At 28.4% G+C, this 22,242-nt stretch overlaps 2 protein-coding genes across 3 annotated transcripts in view; one reads left to right on the forward strand and one right to left on the reverse strand.

The window, feature by feature from the left end:
• LOC149888891 (uncharacterized) overlaps positions 1-22,242 on the reverse strand; it is a 380,578-nt gene that overhangs the window by 132,877 nt on the left and 225,459 nt on the right. The gene's annotated exons all lie outside the window — the stretch shown is intronic.
• Positions 5,489-15,973, forward strand: LOC145189316 (hydroxyacid-oxoacid transhydrogenase, mitochondrial-like). 2 transcript variants are annotated; one of them, XM_090087969.1, is made up of 14 exons: positions 5,489-5,666; positions 5,880-5,920; positions 7,857-7,910; positions 7,991-8,041; positions 8,776-8,879; positions 9,327-9,523; positions 9,650-9,670; positions 11,852-11,908; positions 12,269-12,374; positions 12,672-12,824; positions 14,716-14,814; positions 14,912-14,990; positions 15,109-15,205; positions 15,588-15,973. In XM_090087969.1, the coding sequence occupies exons 1-14, from the start codon at positions 5,543-5,545 to the stop codon at positions 15,830-15,832; spliced, it is 1,428 nt and encodes a 475-aa protein (XP_089944095.1). In that variant the 5' UTR covers positions 5,489-5,542; the 3' UTR covers positions 15,833-15,973. The 2 variants fall into 2 exon arrangements, with proteins under 2 accessions (XP_089944095.1, XP_089944096.1); XM_090087970.1 differs by having other exon boundaries at positions 5,491-5,702.

Below are 22,242 nucleotides of genomic sequence, written 5' to 3' on the forward strand. Positions count from 1 at the left end.
GGTGCATAATAGAATGTAAAAGGACCTACGAAATAGTATTTGAAAAACTTAAATTAAAAAACAAAATTAAATAAACAAAAAAAAAAACGGTAGTATTTAATATATATTTAAAGCCTCAAAATAATATTGATCAGATTGCGTGAAATCCTAGCATAATTATCTCTAAGGAGAATATATAACGTTAATAGTACTTAAAGTACCGCGTGACACTTATTTTTAGTCAAAATACTCATAAGAAATCTTCTTTTATGAAGTTGCGGGTAACTGAAACTACAAGAAATTGGTATTTTTTTAACATTAGAAACGTTTAGTAAAAATATTAATATTAATATTAATATTAACAATGAAATAAAATTATCCGTCTTTGAATAAAAACTGCAGTAAGTTGTGGAGCATTACTTTGAGTCTGAAGATTTTTGTTTTCATAAAACTAAGAAGTACCAAGCAGTTCATCCGTCCGATAAGCAGTTGTCATCCGCCCGATAAGCAGTTGCCATCCGTCCGATAAGCATTTACAGGTAAAGTGAAGGAAGCCTTCAGCAAGATAAAACTGTTTATCATCTAAAATATATTACTCACCTAATTAAGTTATATATTTTAGTTTAACGAAGATGATCCACCTTTATCTCATTTATCAAAACATTCTTTGCAATTAAGAATGTGTTGATTGTTTAGGGTTCTCCAAACAAACGAACAAGTTTACTATTTTTTGATTTCGATCATATCTAATATTCAATAAAAGCAAGTCGTTTTAAAGAGCATTAAATTCGTTTTATATTACGATAACTTAGAAAGTGAAACCACAATTCGTCCCGAGAAGCGCTTTGTTTGAGTTGTCTCTGTTGTGGAAAACGCTTTGGAAACTTTAGCTTTGAGAATTTGAAATAACAAAAAAATGAATCAAATATTATTTTTAGCATTGTGAGTTTGAAATAACTTTACAAAAACGTTGCATTTTATAAAAAAAAAACGCACCAGTTATTTTTGTGATAATTTCAAATTATTTTCCTGGTAAAAAAAAAATAATAAAAAAAAACAACAGTTTATGTTAGACATTTAATTAGACAAAAAGAGAAATAAGACGAAAGAAACAATAGAACTGAAATCATGTCAAAACTTATCCAAAGGTGATTCTGATTCTGATAGTATTGAGAACGATAATAGTAAGTTGATGAGCAAAGAAAAGAAAACAAAAAAACTCTATTAACTTTAGCTTACTTGTACAAATAAAATTCAATTTGACCTCATACACTTATGGTCAGTTATTGATTGAGAAACTTACAGTTCAGTCTTTAGGTTGTCATGTAACTGTTTTTCGGTTTCTTCATTTTCATATGCATTCTTTTTTTTTTAAACTTTGTTTTGTAATTTTTCTTTTGACTTAATGATATACAAAAGCGTTAAAATATTATTGACAAACATTGTTTTGTTTTTTTGTTTTTTGTTTTTTTTTTTGTTTTTTTTTTGTTTTTTTTTTTTTTTTGGGGGGGGGGGGGGAATTTTATTTAAAAAAGTAATATGCTTGCTAGGTTCAGGTAAAATTCTTTTCTTTTTTCATTCTCCAAATGGACTTGGAAGTTATTCTGACTTCGAAGTTTCGTCGTCGCATACTATTTGATAGTCGAAATGACGTTAAAATCTGACGAAGTGAAGAAGTTAAATAAAGATGTCGGAGTTTGGTTTTAATTCATCGACATAAAGCGGTTGTCATTAAAAGTCATAATATAAATGTTAAATAAAAGGTACATTTAAGTATATATGATATAAAATGTCAACGTAAACTATTTATTAGATTTCTTTCTTTTCCTTTGTATTTACTTTTTTGCGATTTTGAATTAATTGAGTTGCACCGATTTCCTCAGCAACAGATAGAACTTTGATCCAAAAATACCGAGTTTTTCTCAAAAGATCTTCTTTCAAAAATTATGCTTTGCCACCGCATTTTTTGATTTTAGTTGGACTGAAGTACTTAGCATTTGGAAATGACTGGAGAAGTTTAGCCAAATTATTTTGTGTAAGCTTTTGCTGGTCGTTGTGTGAAGCAATTTGTGGAGACTATTTGTGACAGCAAGAATAGAGGAATTGCCTTTTCATTTGAAGAAATTGATGGTTCATTTGAATGAAGAAGCCACGTTTGAACGAGTATATGTTTACGTGAGCCGGAAAGGCTTACGTAATGCTAACACTAGATTTCCAGGAGCAGCAAACGACAGCTTTGTGTACATTTAGTCGGAAATATATGATGCAATTAAATCTAATTGCATTCCCAAATGAATGGTGGTGGGCAATTCAGTATTTAGATTGGTATATCATACAATTACACCCTATTTAGAACCAACAAGTGAACACCAACATCTGTTTAAAAGGGTACATAGGTTAGCCAGATGTTTTGCTTTGGGGTATTAAAGAGCAGGTTCAGATTCTTGACGTCACTAGTAAAACACTTCATCAGTTTTTGCATACAAAGTAATTATTTGTTGTTACGTTTTACAACGTCCCATTGCCAAAACTCGATTTTACCATACCTAATCTTGAAGGTAATGATAATGAAGAAGTACAGTTATCAGAAACTGGATTATGGACATTGGGATCGCAATGCCCACATGTTCGGTATCTAAACTTTTATACCATACCACTAACTTTTAAAATGTGCATAAATAATTGTTTTGAGGACAGTTTTGGACATTCGCTTTAATATGTTTTTTATAAAACGATTTAACAAGTTTTTTAGAATACAACAAAACAAATTTTAGAATTCTCTTTTGAAGGTAAAATAAGAAAACATTAACAAACCGCCTTAAGCACATCAAACTTTTTTGCGAATATTAATTACACGAAATCTTTGCATCACCATATTAAGAGTTGTATTTCGAATGTTTAAAAATGTAAACCAAATGTTTGTTTAGACAATTGCATACACGAATGTCAATCCATGGTACACTTGTTCCAGTTAAGTCATAACACTCTGCTTTAGCAGAGAAGTATCTCGTCATGGCTTGCCAAATAGCAGTTTGAACATTCCCGGCCACTTTCTTTTTGTCTGAAAGAAACGAGATTTTTTGTCCTGACCACCTTTATTTTCTTTAGTGCCGTGAAAGGAAGCAATGCTTTCATTGTGATTTGTACAACACTAACTTGGCACAACCTCGGTCACATTGTGTTATCCTACAGGCATGGTTAAAAGTTCATTTTTATTCAAAAACTGGGGTGCATCCCTCATTATTATGGACTCTATGACATCACTTTTCTCACCATCAATTGAGTCATTAAAATCATTACTGTTCTGCACCTGAATAAAAATGTTAGTGATTATATGAACGAAAACTGAAGACGACACTTTCACTGATTGCATTTAAGTTTTTTTTTTTAAGCTTACACATTGTATAAGGTTTAGGTTTAACGTTAGTAAGAAAACTTACCATTTGTTTCTGATGATTCACATATACCCGAGATCTCTTCACTGCAAAACGCTTATTTGAGTGTCAAACGATGTGAGATGGGGTATATCATGGGAACTGCCTTCACTTTTTACATAGTACGCCTCCCTTTTCACTTTCGATCTAAGCTCTGTAAATTTGTCCCTGGATTGCTGCCATTCTTTGGTAACGCCTGTTGTATTTGGAAACTTCGTCACTTATTTTCTTGCGCACCCATTTTTTATCATCATTTACTCTATCGCTTGATACTTTGTTCATTAGATTATTTTTTTGCTTTGAAATGCCGTCAAAAAAAATCTCCAGCATGCGCCTTAGTCAATTTCGTATTTCGTTGACGCTTTCTCAGCACCTGCTCGGTAGTTAGCACATCACCATCCATTACAAAAATGACTTAAAAACCAAAGTGCTTACAACTGAAAAAATGATGAAGGTATGTAGATATGTTTGGCATTTTTATGCTTGCAAGCAGGCTTTGTCTCGAATCTTATATAAAACACTTAATTGTTACGAGACTTAGCGTGAATTGACAGAAAGTTTTTTATGTTGTCATTATTCCAAAAATTCGTGTTAATGTGCTCACGCTTTTAACTATTCTAAATTTAGTTTTACAATGTTGTTGGAATTAATGATATGATAAAAAGTTTTTTCCAGGGACAAAATTTTAAGCATGTTTCAAAATTTACAAATTGCTAATACTTTTAACAAAATTCCTAAAATAACCGTATTGCTTTTATAAGACACCCTGCAAATTAATACCTTTAAAAGATAAGTTTTAGACAAAAGTAAACATTATTCAAGATGGTGAATATTTGCAATTTGTTTTATATTTTTGTATTTTCAACTTCCAACTAGAGCACTTTACATTGACTTTGAGACCTATGACATTGATTCGGAGACCTATTTTGAGACCTTTACTATGAATAATCATCAATTAATGATGTTAATCATATTTCAAAAGTATTTTTTTCGTATATTCCACTATATAGTGATTTACTGGTATTGTTTTCTCCATTTAATACTCGGCCGGACTACAAGTGGATAAAGCCATAATTTTAAAAAATATTTTCATTCACACATTTTCTGTGTATTCATTTTTTATTGTTACTTAAAATATGTGGCGCTAGTGCACTTTCGCACCCCCCTTTTTTTATTGCAGATTATGATAGAGAATTTTATGCTGATTCAGAAAAATATAAAAACATGGACCTGAAAATCAACGGAAAGTGCTCTAATTCGAAGTCAAAGTTGTAAAAAATCCCACTGAAAACCCTAATATTCGCCATTTTGAGAATAATCAGTTAATGATCTTTTAGCTTACAAAAGCAATACGTTAATAGCATGGTTTTTACGTTAAAAAAGTCGTTGAAGTATGTTTTTCCGAAGTGTCTTCGTAGAGCGCAATGCGCTCTACATAGCCATAAGCTACTCAGAGCGCAATATTGTACATGCATGCGCAATTATTTTATTATAACAGTACGATTTATATTTCACAATAAAGCTGGTTGGATAGGCGGTTAGGGTCAAGGTAAGGGTTAGGGATAGGGATAGGGATAGGAATAGGGATAGGGATAGGGCAATACAATAATAATTATTCATCAATTTGTCTACATTTTCACATTCTACGTTCAACCTTTATTTGAAATCTTCCATTAATTTCATTTCGTTATAATACTTTAAAATAATAATGCTAACGCTGATGGAAACCAGGTTTGTTTATTGCGCAATGTAACGATAATTAATTTTCGTTAAAATTGAAAGCGTTTTGAAAAAAATGGCGAATATTAGGGTTTTTATAGGGATTTTTTACAACTTTGACTTCGAATTAGAGCACTTTCCGTTGATTTTCAAGTCTATGTTTTTATATTTTTCTGAATCAGCATAAAATTCTCTATCATAATCTGCAATAAAAAAAGGGGGGTGCGAAAGTGCACTAGCGCCAAATATGTTTGGTGTGATAATACTTTATTAAATAAACTTCTAATTGATCTACTATTATACTAACTTTTTAACATTAATTGGGAGTATGTATAGCTGAAGTAAAATATAGTTTTCAAACATTTATGCAATAGTTTTAATATTACTGAATTTTAAAGATATTGAAATTTATGGTTTTTAAAATGAAACTTGCATCTCGTGAATCTGTAATCCGTGTGATGCAGTCTGCTGCAGCAGTAGGTTGCCAATGCCCAGCTCACTCTCAAGCATTTTCTGCTGGTACATCTCTGAAATGTAAATCTTTGTACATTCTATGAAGTTATATAAATAGTATGTGCATGTCATGATATTTTTATAAAACAGATATTGTGAGAGATTTATTTTTGTAATTTATGTTATGTTGGTATTTTTTATTTTGTACTAAAAAACTTTAAGAGAAGAAGTTAAAAATGTGCATTTTTTTCCTTTCTTAAGTTTTATTTTTATTATTTTTATTTTTTTAAATAGCTTCAAAAGCTGCAGATATGCCAAAGGAGTATGCTGTAGAAGTATAATTTTTCTCATTTTTTTAAATTTTTTGTTATATATCACTATATTGAAGTATTTAAAACCTAAATAAGTTTTCCATAGAATGAAATTAAGTTTTAGATCACTTTTACTTATAATTATCAAAGCTAAACTAAAGTTAAACTTTGTTTATAGTTTTAATTTCTTTTTTTATATTGTTTTTATTTGTTTTTATTATAATTATTTTTTAATGGTATCTTCTACTTTCAACAGCTTTGTCAAACAACCATAATGCTCTGTAGTTGAAAGTCTGTATTTATTGTTAAATTTGCTTTATTAGAAAATATATCCCCAAAAAATACTCTCTAACCTGTTGAGTAGGTAAATTTACACATTTTTAATGCTCCGAAAAAAAAAAGGTTTTTTAAAAGTAATTGTTTGAAGTATTTGAAAAATTGCTAGTTTAGTAATAGGTTTCCTAATTAAACGTTTATGCACTTTTTAAGCAAAGCTAACAAAAGAAAAAAAAACCTTCAATTTATGTTCCTTGAATAAGATACAATAATGCAAACTAATTTAAAATCCAACTATAGTTAGCCTTCATATTAGCATTCATTTCCCCTATTTCCATTCTTCCACTACTTTTTTTCTTGATTTCACTTTACTTATTGCTTATTATTACTAAATTTTCTGATAATTTTCTTACCAAATTGATTTTTATAGTGTTTTTTATGCTCGTATTACAGCCAAGCTATCACAACATAGTCTGTAGTTTTTAAGTAAATTATTGAGTTCTTTGTAATTTTCATATTTGTAGTTACTAAGAAAGCTCAATTTAGTGTTGAAAAATCTATTTTAAGTACAAGCTCTACCTACTTCATTTAATTTGTTTTTAAACTTTTGGAACCTATGAGCAATATTTTATTTGAAGACCATCAAATGTTCCAGCTTTTATATGTTTTAAGTGCAATTGAAAAATATGCTTATATGTTTAAATATTTAATAAATTGCTGCATAAGCCCAAATGTGTAGTGTTAGAAAAATAATTCTGACTTAGTCTATAAGTGGTTCAAATGTCACAGATTTCTTATATATGGACTGCAAACAGAATGGGTTGTTCATAATTTATCTTGATTTCCTAATAACAATTTATTTTTATAATTCTGTGAGACAGAGAATTTTACAAAGACTCACCACATAAATGTTTTTTTGTTTTTTTTGGAAAATTCATTTTAAAAAGATGTGTGAAAAAGACTTCTTACTATTATGGGAAACAATGTTTTAGTTGATAACATAGACCTTTAGCAAAAGTGCATGATGACCTTTAATTTTGCATTGCTGATTTCAAGAATCCGATACATTTTTAACCATATGTCATTTTTGTGCTTTTGAATTCTCCTATATTGCATATAATGAGTACTTTAAATAAGTAGTTTCTTAAAACAATTGGATATTTAAATGCACAATATACTTTTAAAAATAAGTTAACCAAATGAACTATGACTAACAATACTGATAAAATCAAAGAGCATTCCTTCGAACTCTTTCTATAAATAGTCAAAATGTCTTATAGAAACTGTATGTATTTTCAAATAAGAAGTATTTTACATCAATAACTGATACGGCTTCTCAGCAAACAAAATGTTTAGATAATGCTGATCATTTTTGTTTTTATATATTTTTTATACGATTATGTTTATACAGTTATGTTTATACAGTTTTTATTTTTTTATACGGTTTTTTTATACGGTACTTTGGTAAGGTATTAGTGGTATGATTTAAGTTTTGTATTTTTGTAATTAAAGTTAAGAAACCAATATAAAATTATTGGCTTCTCATATATTTTGTAAATCATGTTTAAAAAATTTGAAAGGTCATTGACAGTCCAAAAGAAGTAATGATCAGTCATTTCTTTATAAGTTCTATGAGTTAGTTATTATTGAGACCTGCTTTTTATCTAAGATTTTTTTTGTTTAGATGGCTTGTTCTAATATTCGTTATGGAAGAGGTGTTACAGCTGAAGTTGGGATGGTATTTTTATTTTGTTCTTTTGATAGTTTTTCTTAAAATCACATAAATATGAATCTCTACAATTTTTTAAATTTTTCCAGGATTTTGGAAATTTGAAAGTGAAGAATGTTGGTCTTTTTACTGATAAAAATGTGAGAATTTTTATTTACACAAAAAATAAAATCATGTAAAATTTTGTTGTTTTTTTTCCAGAAATAAAGGTTTATTATGAATTTTATTAATCTATTTGTCATCAAGTATTTAAAAGTTGTAAAAAAGCTTTTGAGGATTTAGTTTTAAAATGGCTTCATTTTTTTTTTTTTTCTTTTAAGCATTTAGACAATTTACTAATTTTATTAAAAATAAAGATCTTGTAATTTGTTGGATTTAATTTTACATATTTTTAAAAATGTATCAGATGAGGTAGCTAAAACTAAGTTGGCTCTTTTTAAAAGATTACAGCTCAGATGTATTATTTAGTCTCACAAGACACTTTAATTTTCATGTTTGACTTAGCGAATGTTTTTTCATATCAGTTTTTTTTTTCTGGAATAGTTTGGCTTTTAAATACTGAGTTTGTTGATTAAAATGAAGTTTTATATTCATGTCTGTTATTCATATTGATTCATTTTCAAATAAGTTAGTAATACAGACAAGGTTAATATAAACTAAATCTGGCCCATGTAATCTTAGGGCAACTTTTGTGTAATTGTTCCATGTGACTTAATTCCAAAAATCTTTTTACTTTTCTTATTTTGCAAATACATTGTCGTTAAAATATGTAAAAATAAAATAATGTAAAAATGAAATTATGTAAAAATAAAATTTTAAAACAAGTTTCTTTTTGTTATTCATTTATTATTTTTTGTTTCTTTGCTTCTGCAAGCTTGTCAATCTCCCTGCAGTAAAAGAAGCAATTAAGTCTTTGGAGAAGCATGGAATAGTTTACAAATTATTTGATGATGTCCGCATTGAACCTACAGATGAAAGGTATTGATAAGGAAGTAACTTATGAATGATAGCATATTTTAAAAATTAGAAACTGTTTTTGTATTTGTACAATCAATATGATGGAAATTCACACGATTTTCAATACTTATTGAAATATTTTTATTTATTCAAAAAGTTATTGAAAGTTTATAATTTGTAGAAAGAAAATTAATAAGATTCAAATCAAATTCACAACTCAAAAAAAATAAATTGTTGTAAAGATGCTTAGTCAGCAGTCAAACATCAGTGTAAAGCATTATTATCAGTTTAAATCTTATTTTGAGAAGTATTCAACTAAAGCTTCATTTAAACTATGATATTTAATTCCAACAATGTTAAATAAATTGTGACAATGAAACTTTTTTCAATGTGAGAATACTGTGATTAAGTTTCTTATTTAAGTTTTTTTTTTTTTTTTTTTTGTATCAATATTTTCTTTTCTTCGAGTTTCCAAAAAGCTGTTGATTTTGCTCGCAAGCATCAGTTTGAATCTTTTCTTGCAGTTGGTGGTGGATCAGTCATTGATACAACAAAAGCTGCTAATCTTTTATCGTGCTACCCTGAGCATGAAATCTTAGATTTTTCCAGTGCACCAATTGGAAAAGGATTGCCAGTTGATAAACCTTTAAAACCTTTAATTGCAAGTAAGTATGAGCATGCAAGTTGTATATTATATATTATAATATAACCTAATTATAAATAGTTTTTAAAAGAATTTATATAAATATATATATTATATAATAAAAGTTTTATTTTTACTTTTCTTTTAGTTCCAACAACCTCGGGTACAGGTAAAGGATTCTAGTAAATATTCTTGAACCCTAATTGTTATTAATAATTTTTTTTCATTTGTCTTCTTTTGTTGTTTTTTTTTATTTTTGCTGTAATATAATACAGGTCTCTCACAGGTCAACAAAATTTAACTTTTTCTGCTGTTTTAAGTCTAAGAACTGATTTTAGAAAATTTAAGATCACTGATTAGAAATTGCATCATTTTTTGATTTTATTGTATTGTATAATTTTACAAAATTTAAATACAAACAGTATGTGATTTTTAAAGAACTTTTATCTAATGCAGAAAATTAATAAGAATGTAAATGCTAGAGAGTTGCAAAAGGAATTTCAATTTTATAAATATGTAAGTAATCATATGTGCATGTGGAGTCATATACATATTTGACTATTAACAGCTCTAATGAAAAATGGTTGTTTATAGTTAAAAAAAGAGTCTAAAGTGTACATTCATTTGTAATGGAAATTTATTTGGTACAATCACTATTGTTCACTGTGTATCTTAAAGAGGAATACGGACACATAAAAAGAGCTACATTTAGATGATAAACACAGATGGCTCATTTATATGGATTTTAAAATAGTTAATTTTTAGGAAGGGTTATTTACAAAGTGTCCTTGTTTTATGTGTTTATGGGTAGCTGAATTAAGGACAAACTTTGGGAACTGAAAATTAGAATACTCAGTACTCAGGCTGGTTGTTGGAGAAAAGAATGTCATGAAGCAAAGTTTTTGCTTGAAAATTATCACTGAATGGGCTGAAAAAGTTTTTTTTGACACACTGAAGAAAAATCTGAAGGAATATTTGAAGGAATAGTTTCTAGCAAAACTCTGCAAAAATGTTTTAAAGTTGACATAATTCAGGGGAATTCTCTTTAGAGTCCCAAAGTAGTCAAATACCAAAATTCTATCAAACTAAATCAGTTAAAGAAGTTTAAAGTGATTTTCTAAAGCTACTTATGTATGCTACTCTTGCAATTCCCATTGGATTAAGAAATTAGATAATACTTATGAACAATTGATTTTGAATTGTGAACAATTGCCCTAATGGGTCTTGTTTGTACTGGATTATTAATTAACATCCAGGAAGGAAGTTTGCAATCTTAAGGTTATTTTTTTCATTTCATCAGAAAATGTTGAGTCCATATTATGCAGACCAAATTTTTACAAAGTCCCACTTGAACTACTTTAGGTGTTAGGGTTTACTATAATGAGATTTGCAAATAATAAAAATTTCACCTCAATATCTTATGTGGTTATTGAGAAATGGAATAAAAAATGAACCATTATATGTAAAACTAAAAAATGAACCATTTTATGTGAAATTACCCCTCTTCTCCTTGAACAAAAACTCTTTTTTCTTTATTTTTAGAGGTTAATAAGTTTTCAACCAATTGTATAAAACTTCAATTTTTCAAAGTTGATATAATGGCAAGCTAAACTTTCTCAATATTAGATTTTTATGACTCTAATGAAACTCTTTCTTCAAATGAAATTCAATGTTGATCTCATGTTGGATAGTCATTAAAAGTAAATTCAGGAGATAAGAGTGCTTTATTCAAAAGTTGAGTCTTCAAAAAGTGCCCCACTCAGATTTTTTTAAATTTTGTCTCTAATTCAAAAGGTGATGGTTGCACCATTTTATTTTCTTAAAGTTTTTTGTATCAATTGTTTTCTATCAAAAAAAGAAAAATAATGGCTTTGTATTGAAAACAAAACAGCTTTCAATAAAAAGTTGTTTAATGATAAAATAATGATTAGTATTAAAAAAAAAATTAGCTTTCTGTTTTCATAGTTTCTCAACAATAAGTTAAGAAATTCTTTTTTAAATTGTTGAAATTAGGCTGGTGGTTAAAAACAAGTTTAAAAAAATTAATATTTCTAAACTTAACATAAATAAATTTTATAATATTTCAACTTCATTTGTACTTTTTTTTTAAAAGAAAAAAATTGTTGCTGTGAAAGAATTACTTTAAAAGTTTAAAATAGTTTAAATACAAAGAATTACTTTGCTATCATATTTTTTATTTATATATATTAATTACATTTATATATATTCATTATAAAGTTGTTATATCATGAATTATTATTATGCTACTATAGTTTACGTTATTTAAACCATTTAATTGAGAAATGCATTTCATTAAACACTAGTTATCAATTAAATTTTTACATTCAAGGTAGTGAGACCACTGGTACAGCAGTCTTTGATTACACCCCACTTAATGCAAAGATAGGTATGTGGATAAGGAAGTGTGGGAAAGATCAAGGACACCCCATTATCAGCTCATTTTTTCTGTTCAAGAGATAGTCAAAGGCTGAGGAAAATAGTATGCTAAATTTATTAGGCTAATAAAAAGAGAGTTTGTATGGGATGTCCTAGTTTTCCCCAATATTATAAATACATAAAATGATGAATTTCAAACTATTTTTGATTTTGAAGTAAAATAAATGAATAGCACAATTTTAGAAAAAGGAGATTTTTATTTTAATAGAATTTAAGAGATTTTTGTTTTAACAGAAAATGTGTTTGTTTTCCATTTTTCTTTAGTTAACTGTAACTTTCTACTACTATTATTACTTTCTATTACTAATAGGTATTGCAAATCGTGCTTTGCGTCCTTTACTTGGACTTGTTGACCCTTTACACACCTTAACTATGCCATCTCGTGTTTGTGCTAACAGTGGATTTGATGTTTTTTGGTGAGTAATTATGAAAATTCAGAATATGCCATGAGCATTTTTGTGCACTTATTTTATTCCATGAACATTTTTGTCCATTTATTTTATTTCGTCAACCTTTTTGTTTGAACAGACTTTTTTCTTTTGAATAGCGCAGTGGCTTGAAAACTTAATTTTTTTTTCAAGTTATGAACAAAGTATATTTATTCTAAATTTTTTTTTATTTTGTAAATAAATTTGATTTTACAAAAAATTGCTTTTTTCTTTCTTAATTTTATAAAGATTTTCACTGAGTAAATCTTTTTTTAATGCTGTCAGTCATGCTTTGGAATCTTACACAGCTATCCCTTACACTGAACGAACCCCTCGACCAACTAATCCTATCTTCAGGCCTGCATACCAAGGAAGTAATCCAATAAGTGATGTTTGGTCAAAGCATGCTCTAAAAATTACTGCTAAGTACTTAAAGAGGTATTTTTATCTTTTTGATTTTTCTGTGCACCATTCTGATTATTTTTGTTGCTATTATTGCTATTGTTATTATTGCTTGAGATGTTATTTTGAAAATACTTAAAGCAGATTGTGAATTGAAAAAAGTTTTAAAACTTCCTATTGCAGTAGTTTGAAAGAGCTTGAGATAAACTCAATGTTACTTGAGGCTCCTAAATTACAAAACTAAACTACTGCATGCTATGTAGTTCAAAGATTTCTGACAATCATTTCTTTTCTGATTTAATGACATTTTTTCTTCTAAACTCTAAGGTTTTTTTTTAATGAAAACAGTAAATATTTCAACTTGACTAACATAAAGATAATAGTTGATAAGAGTTTTTTTATATGCATTTCATTCATGAGGATGAAATAACACATTCAACTGTTGGTTAAAATGTTATTTATTGAGCTAAAATTATTTGATCTTTTTTTTTTAATTTTTTTTCCATATTTATTTGTCAAAGTCTTTAAATGAATATAGAAATGAAAAATATAATTATTTCAAATTCAAAATGGTTTTATACCTTCTATGCCAAATTTGATCAATAAGAAAGATATCTTCACCAATAGGAAAGATATTTTAACCATAAAGAGAGATATTTTAACCAGTAGGAAAGATATTTTAACCATAACCAAGAGGAAAGATATTTTTAGGTGACATGATCTTTCTGTAAGCTGAAATGAAAGGGTCAGGCGTTCAGCTCTTTATGACAATGTCTCATTTACAGAATGTCATGTGACTGTTCATCTTATCAAAAAACATTTTATTGCTTTGGCTGAACCTGTTTTATTTTCTTTGTTCAGTAAAACTCTTGTAGCAATGTATAATTCTGAAATTAACAATACTGAAGCTGGCTAATGTTCTTGATATTTAGTTCTTGTAGAACACTTGTTAAAAGAGTAATTGGAGTCCACATGCATTAGATGTAGGAATTCTTGTTTGAAGTTGCTTTAAATTCAACCATTTCTCGTTATTCTTGAGAAATATGTTTGGTGAGCAACAATATGCTTTAAAACGGAGTAAAAATATAACAAGTTTTAAAAATTTTTTTTTGTTTTGATCAACATCGTAATTTAAGGAATTCTATTCATTGGTTTAACATTTTAATGGAATCTTGAATAGAAATGCTTTTGTTGTAACCAATTGTAAATTGATATTTCACCAATGCAAAACATAACAACACCATAGTTATACATAGCAGCCACTGTAATAAAAAATTAATGGTTATGTTAATGAAAATGTATTAAATATCAACATTACGATTGCAGAGGTAATCATTAATAATAATTGTTTCACGGTTAGGCAGCTATTATCACACAATCAAACAGTTATATTTTATATCAGTTGGTAAAATATATTCATAGAGATTTAGTATTCTGTTTTCATCACCCAACCTGAACAAAAAGGTTACTATAAAACACTTTTTAAATTTATTTGAAGAATCGAATAAATTATTATCTTAATGAATAATTAGATATGATAAAAATGCATTATAAATTTTGCTCGATTCATTTGAAATTGATGATGATTTTTGGAAGTTAGGTAAAATGCACATTTTCTTGATTTCTCATCCCATTAAATGAATTGCTTTTAGTTAAAAAGGATCAACTCTGTAATGGTAAACTTTCGGAAAATCAAAATTAACTTTCATAAAATCTTTGTTTGTGTTAAATTATTTAATAAAAACCAAATTTTTATATTTCCAGCAAACATTTCAATCTTTTCCACCAAAATACTCATAATTAAACCTTCAAGCCGTTAACAAATGACAAAAATGTAGAAAAAAGATTTTTAAAAGTGCTATGCGCTTTTAAAAATATCTGATTCAAGTAAGTCATCTTTTTTTTTATTTATTTCCTGATTGTGTAGAGCAGTTGAAAATGCGGATGATATTGAAGCTAGGTCAGAGATGCACTTGGCTAGTGTGTTTGCGGGAATCGGATTTGGTAATGCTGGTTGCCACCTTTGGTGAGATTTTTTTTTTAAATTAAGTTTGAATAAAAGATGTTTATTTTTAATTTTATATACTAATGACTTTCGTCTTTTTTCAATTTCTGTGTATTAGCCATGGCCTTTCTTATGCATTATCTGGAATGGTTAAGAATTACAAAGCAAAAGACTATGAAGTTAACCATCCGTTAATCGCGAGTCTTTTTTTTTTTTTCTTTTGCCGTTTATTTATTGTCCATTCATCATGATGTTCGAAAAACTTCCCTTATACAGTTAATAACCTTAATTTATGCAAATTTGTTTCTAATTTAGCCTCATGGTTTATCTGTAATAATTACAGCGCCGGCGGTGTTTAATTTTACCGCCCCTGCTTGCCCGGAAAGACATTTGGAAGCCGCTGAAATACTTGGTACTTATTGTTCACTGTTTTTACTTTTAACATGCAACTCGCGCAACACTGAAGTTAGATTTGAAGTTTTTTTAACCCTTCGCACTCCAACCTAGTAACTCATAGAGTATACCAATAACTCCAGCACTGTATTAGTTACAAGTACATACCTGTGATATACCTGTTGATACCTGTTCATAAGATAAACACAGACTATTTCGCTTACCTAACTTTTAAGAGCGCCGTGTCAATAAAACACGACAGTGGTTTTAATGTTAGCATTTTAATGTCGCAAGTACGGCGACCACGGAGTGCAAGGGATTAAACAGGTTTCGTTTCTTGATCGATGTATTGAATCGATGTTTGTTGTTAAATTGCCATTTTCGTATTGTTTTTTTTTTAGGTGCTGATGTAAGTAACGCAAATCATTCGGACGCCGGTGCAATTCTTTCTGATGCTATTCGAAAGTTTATGCATGATCTAAATGTAGATAATGGAATTCTAAGTTTTGGTTACACTGTTGATGATATTCCACAATTAGTAAGTGGTACGATACCTCAAACACGCGTTACGAAATTAGCTCCTGGTGGTGAACCCACTCCAGAGGAGTATGCGATGCTTTATGAACAATCTATGACAATATATTAGAATCTTAAAATCAGTTGTATCAAAAGTCTAGCCATTCCAATATTTCAGTAGCACGCTTGGAAAAAAAATGGCAAAATTTAGATTTTCACAATCCTGAAGATATCTCTATACAATCAATCGTGCTTGCTCGTTAATCAAAAAGAATTTTTAAATTTTTTTTTTTTTTTTTTTTAGAATTTTTAAGACTGTTCATTTGGTACTCTTTTGTTTATTCGATAATTTTCAAATTTAGTTAAAGAAACCTCGAGGCGTTTGTTTGGATCTTTTTTACTTTTTTACAGTTAATTTTTCATTAAGTGATTCTTAGATAATATATTTTTAAAATATTGTTTTGATTAAAAATATTAAAGTCTTTACATCTTTTTTTTTTTTTTTTTTTTTTTTAACATCATTTCAAATACGTAAGTAATCGGCTTACTGTAGAGAGGTTCTTAGTTCGGGTTGCAATTTTAACCCCGATGACTGGACTGAACAGCTGAGCAACTGCACGGTGTTCATCTCCGACGAAAGTTGTTTTAAAGAAACATTTGTGAATTCGTTGTGACCATCAGTTTTTGTATCAAATGAAATACGCTTCAGTTGCTTAAAGTTTTCATGTAGCTATCAGATTTTGAAAACTCAAAAATTTCTTTAGATATTTGAATGTCCAATCGACCAAATTAAGATCAAGGTGGTCGCCTGTTGCATAAGCCTGGAACGATAAAAGAATTGAAATTGACAATTTGTAGCCAAAATATCAGAGTAATTTTACTAACAGAGAGGGGAAGATTCAATCTTACATTAAATTCTATTTGTTTTATAAAAATCTTTTACAAATTTTGTTGCCTTAATCAATTTTCTTCAAAAACGTGCAATTTTTGTTTAAAGCATTCTTAATATGCCAATAAATTTTTTTTTTAATGTAAATTTATAGAAAAATTATTTTTAAAAAAGTCTTGCATAAGGATGTCAGTAAGAAATAAAATTGCATTTTAAAATATTATCAAACACAACAAAAATAATAGTAATAAAAAAAAACTGGTAAATGAAAATAATAGTAAACGTCTCCTCGTGCTTTTTTTCAGGGCATTAAAGTTTTGTCATTTTCTTTCAGTTCTTCTTTTTGGTTCTAAGTTACATTCCTAAATGAAAATTCTCTACATTTATCACAATAGTTTTATAAGCCTATTTCTGGCCGTCTGGTTTTCTTACGACGAAACACCAATACTTTACTTAAGCTAAGTGTTTCTAACTGTATTTGAAGAATGACGGTTTTCAGAGTTTTCGTAAACGCTTTTTGGCTTTTACTAAGACTATCCTATACGCTGTTTAATGCTTCCTGTGGTTTGAACTGTTTTCAGAGTGTTTCAGGTGAAAATCTGGGAAACTTCAAACCTAAAACTATCTTTTAAATTTGACTTAATTGGTCATTGATGGGACTTTTACTTACTTTTTTTTTTTACTTAATAAAGTAAGCCTTTATGAAAAAGTAAATTGCGTATATAATAGTAAATGTTAAAAAAAAAACTTAAATTTACTTTTAAAAGTAATTTACAAAAAGTAAATAACTCTTTTATGTAAACTACTTTTACTTGCAATAAAAAAATAACGCACTTTTAATAAGTTTTTAATAAGTTACGCATTTTTAAAATTAACTTTTTGTAAGTAATTTTATATGCAATATAATGTTATATTTTTAAAAAAGAATTACTTTAAAATGTAAATATACCGTATATACTCGCGTATAAGTCGAGAAATTTTGGACGAAATATTTACTCTAAAACAGCAATTCAATAAACATTTTTTAATCAAAAATTAAGAAATACGAAAAAAAATTTCTAGGAATAAATTTGTTTTTTTTCTGACCCGCATATAAGTCGAATTGCTGTTTTAGAGTAAATATTTCGTCCAAAATTTCTCGACTTATACGCGAGTATATACGGTATTTCATAATTTAATCTAAGTTATGTAAAGTAATTTTTTTTTTTTTACATCAAAATAAGTAAAAGTGCCATCCCTAGGTCATTGTTTTAGTAATATTATGCAACCTTTTATAAAAATGATCAAACTAACATTAATTGAATAGTTATGAATAACAGTTGATTTGAGAAGAAAATAGAACGGAAATTAAGTAGCTTACCGCGGAAAGTTTGCGTATTTAGTTTAAAAGGGGATAAAAAGTTATTAAAATCGGTTTATATCCTCTGGTTGCGCAATAAAACGAATGTCAAAGACCTCAATGCGTCTGGTAGCATGAGTAAAAAGAGTTGCCAAAAAGAGCACTGGTGTCAGGTCATTGACCAATTCAAAAGATTTTTTCTTTTCAATTACCAACAACTGTAGTCACCATTTTATCACTAAGAAGAAGGCCAAGAAAGTTCTTGACGCCACCAGATCATTCCAAGAGTCACAGGGTATGGTGTACGGGCTAAGTCTCTTTAAAAGAAGAGATGCTACTTGTTTTTTTAAACTCAGGCTTGAGGATGAACGCTAAAGAGTATCTTGGCCAAACTTAGATTGCTCATGTCCTTCCACACTGTTGCTGCCTTTCCTGAACCATAAGAAGTTACTTTTTTTCAAGACGGCTCTCCCGGAAAAGACTGTGCAAACCTGGTTGTCTGAGAATAGTCAAAACTATCCTTTCAATCCAATTTAACGATTTAATCGAACTAGAATCTGTATTCTTAATGCTTTGATATCCTTTTAATTTTCTTCCTTTTTTTAAACCTATCTTTTATTATTTGATGAGCTTTATCTAAAATTCTTTTTTCCTCATTTACATCTTTGTGTGTTTGAAACTAGGTCATTGGTTTGACAATCGTAGAATTTATGAATAAATTAAGTTAGAGTAATTATTCTGCATGCATATACTTGTTGTCCTTCCTGTTATTCCATGAACTGCCACGGAAGGTAGGAAAATACTGACTCAAAGATCTATTTATTGTGAGAGGAGAAACAATCCCTAGTTAAAGATGGAGAGTGGGTATCTGAAAAGCAAAAGTGATTCGAACATGAGTTTGATGTGTTCATTAGATAAAGTTGCTAGACTTACAGTTAAGGTGATACTGAAAAAATCTATTTTTGACGGTAGATGCTGCATTAACTGATGAATATTATAAAATCGTTTTATCTTTGTGTTAAAACTTCATTTGACGGACGATTTTTAAAACAAATAACAATTTCGAATATACTAATAATTTCTCATAATAATAATAACAGTAATAATAATAGTAATAATAATAATAAAAGTAATAATAATAATAAAAGTAATAATAATAATAATAATAATAATAATAATAATAATAATAATAATAATAATAATAATAATAATAATAATAATAATAATAATAATAATAATAATAATAATAGTAATAATGTTACCAACAATAATAATAAATATAATAATAATAATAATAATAACAATAATATTATTACTATTATTAATAATAATAATAATAATAATAATAATAATAATAATAATAATAATAATAATAATAATAATAATAATAGAAATAACAAAAAAATAGCAAAAATAGTGGAACAATAATGATAATAAATAATGATTGTAATACAGTGGGTTGCATAAATATAGAGTCATTTTATTATTAATATGATTTTTTTGATATTTTTTTTAAAGTTTAAAGCAAGCAAAAAAGTTAATAATTTTGATTTTTTTAAATTTTGTTAACGGTGCACAGTGGAAAATTGTAGAGCAACAGCATATCATAAACGATTTTTACTAATACCGCTGCTGTCATTATATTTCAATTTTATTTAATAGTTTAATAGTCAATCATTACTATAATGCAGGAATTTCACATGATTTTATGTAAAAAAAAAAAGTTTTAAATGTTTATTACTTTTGTGGATATTCAATTCAAACTTGTTCGCTTCATCACTTTAAGAGTTAATTTTCTATAAAACTTTCTAGGAACAAATATAAAGTATTATACATTTTTGAAAAGCTCATCTTGTGGAGATTTTGAGAAAATTATATATTTTTACTTTAATGGTTCAGTTTAGGAGTAATTATTTGAACAATAAAAAAAATGAAAAAAAATAATATTCTTCAAGTTCACTGAGACTTTTGGCAGTTAACCACGCTTCCCCACGCTTTACATTTAGTATTGTAGCCTAGGTGTTTATTAAAAACATGTATAAGAGTGAGTTGCAGAAACGTGCGGTTTCCGAAATTATCGAGAAAAAAAGTAATAAAATATTAAAAAAAAAAAAAAAACCGCTTTTTATCATGGTTTCAAATTTTGTTCATTTATAACAATAGCTTGGTATATGTTTCTTTACTTATTATCAACTTTTTATTGATACCATGGCATTCTTGTATTTTTGCACTCATTTTGTGGTGAATGTACACTGCCAATATATAAAGAGTTGAAACATTTTTATGACACCGACACGTTTGGCTATTGAATATTACGTACATTACTTTTGTGACTTGTTAAAATGACAACTTTATAGTGTTCGAAACGTAAATTATTGCTTTCCTATCTTGATGGAGGAAGGACAGTTGATGCACTGTCAACAATTTTAAAAGAAAATTATCAACTTTCTGAGGACAACTTGTGTTTCATCATTAGTGATATTCAAAGGCACATTATTCCGTCGTTTAATAAACAATGGATAGAGGCGTCGCGGAAAAAGGAAGCTTTTTTTTTTATCTAAGAACAGTGATTGGATTCTGAATTTGTGTATCTTTAGCTAAGAGGCAATTACCGACTGAACGCTATCTACTTCTTTTGAAAAACGCGGAAGACCGTGCGATTCTTATGGAGATTCGTCAGAATCCTGCAAAAAAAGAAAAAGTTCTATGTCACTTAAGGAATATGGATTCGAGCACATCTTTATTACATATCTTCAGGCGTTGCGTTCAATAGGAGAAGAAGCAGAAGCAAAACTTGTGGAGTCATTATGGATTGCTGATAAAGTCAAAAAAAACTTTATATCGAGTTTTATGGAAAACGCAAGCCAGAAAAATATGCTAACGGATGAAGAAGAACTCAGCGTGTTCATTGATTTAGATTTAACAAAAGCACAATATTTGTACATGAGAAAGGTGAAAAATGAACGAAACTGTTCCATACTCCCATCATATTGTAAAATTCAAGAAATTAAACAGACCTGCTATCTACCATCTTCTGTAATAGAAATTACGAACACACATGCGAAAATTCTGGAACTGCAAGATTTATTGGATCACACTGTAGCTAGAATTTTGACCAAAGATTTCGTGTACAGTATTGAATTCAAACATTTACTTTTATATAGTAAATGGGGTTATGAATGGGGTTAAAGTGGCTCAGGCATTTACGGATACGCTTTCTGGGTCTACACGTGCAATATGTGGAGCTGCTCCACGGCAAATGATCGATTTGACCAAAGTGGCTTCTAGACCTAAAAATTCAAAATTCGTATCAATACGGATTGTCTACATTACATGCCTGGATTCGTAGTATGGAAATGATACTATATATTTCTTACAACCTTTCTTTCTAAACATTGGCAGCCACAAGTGAAGAAAAGAAACGGCTAAAGCAAGATAAGAAGATCTTGGTTCAGAAACGTTTTCGTGAGGAGCTAGGCTTTATCATTGACAAACCAAGACCAGTAAGTGGTAATACCATTGATGGTAATATTTCTAGAAAATTTTTTTACAATGCAAGCTGCTCTGCTGAAATCACTGGAGTGGATGAAAATTTGATTAAGCGATTTTACATAATTCTGCAAGCTCTCTCCTCAGGTGTTATGATAAATGCTGAAAGCTTTGGCAGTTTTGTGGTAGAAACTGCCCGAATCTATGTGACCAATTATAGATGGTACTATATGCCATCTTCACTGCACAAAATCTTACTTCACAGTGAAAATATCATTTTGCAGTACTTCCAATTGTCAACTTTCAGAAGATGCGCAAGAATCCCGTAATAAAGATTTTAAAAAATTTCGTCTTCATCAAGCCAGAAAATGTTCTCGATCAGTTACAAATGAGGATGTATTTTATACTCTTCTGTACACTTCCGATCCGTACATCACCAGCATTAGAAAACCGTATAACAAAAATGTGCAAGAACTTGGTGAAAATACTCTGCAGCTTTTGAAAGTCAACGAACTGATTTCAAGAACTGAAAGTCCCTATGTAGTTATGATATAGCACCTTAAATATACCTACACATCATTTCATAAAAACAACTGTTTAATAACTTTTATTAAGAAACTGTTTTAAATATTTCTATAATTAGTAGGTAAGCATTTTAATGCATTTTTCGTCGTTTCTAATAATTTTAAGGTATTTTCATACATTTGTAAAGTATTACGTTAAAGTGTAAATTAAACAAACTGCCAATTTTGAAGTTTTTGATTTTTATTTTATTTTTATTTGTTTATTTTTAATTTTGTATTACAAAAAACTCTTATAAAAA

This window comes from Hydra viridissima, unplaced genomic scaffold (assembly GCF_058129835.1).
Source record: "Hydra viridissima isolate aposymbiotic clone 2 unplaced genomic scaffold, HvirCarnegie_v1 scaffold_5, whole genome shotgun sequence".
Lineage (NCBI taxonomy): Eukaryota > Metazoa > Cnidaria > Hydrozoa > Anthoathecata > Hydridae > Hydra > Hydra viridissima.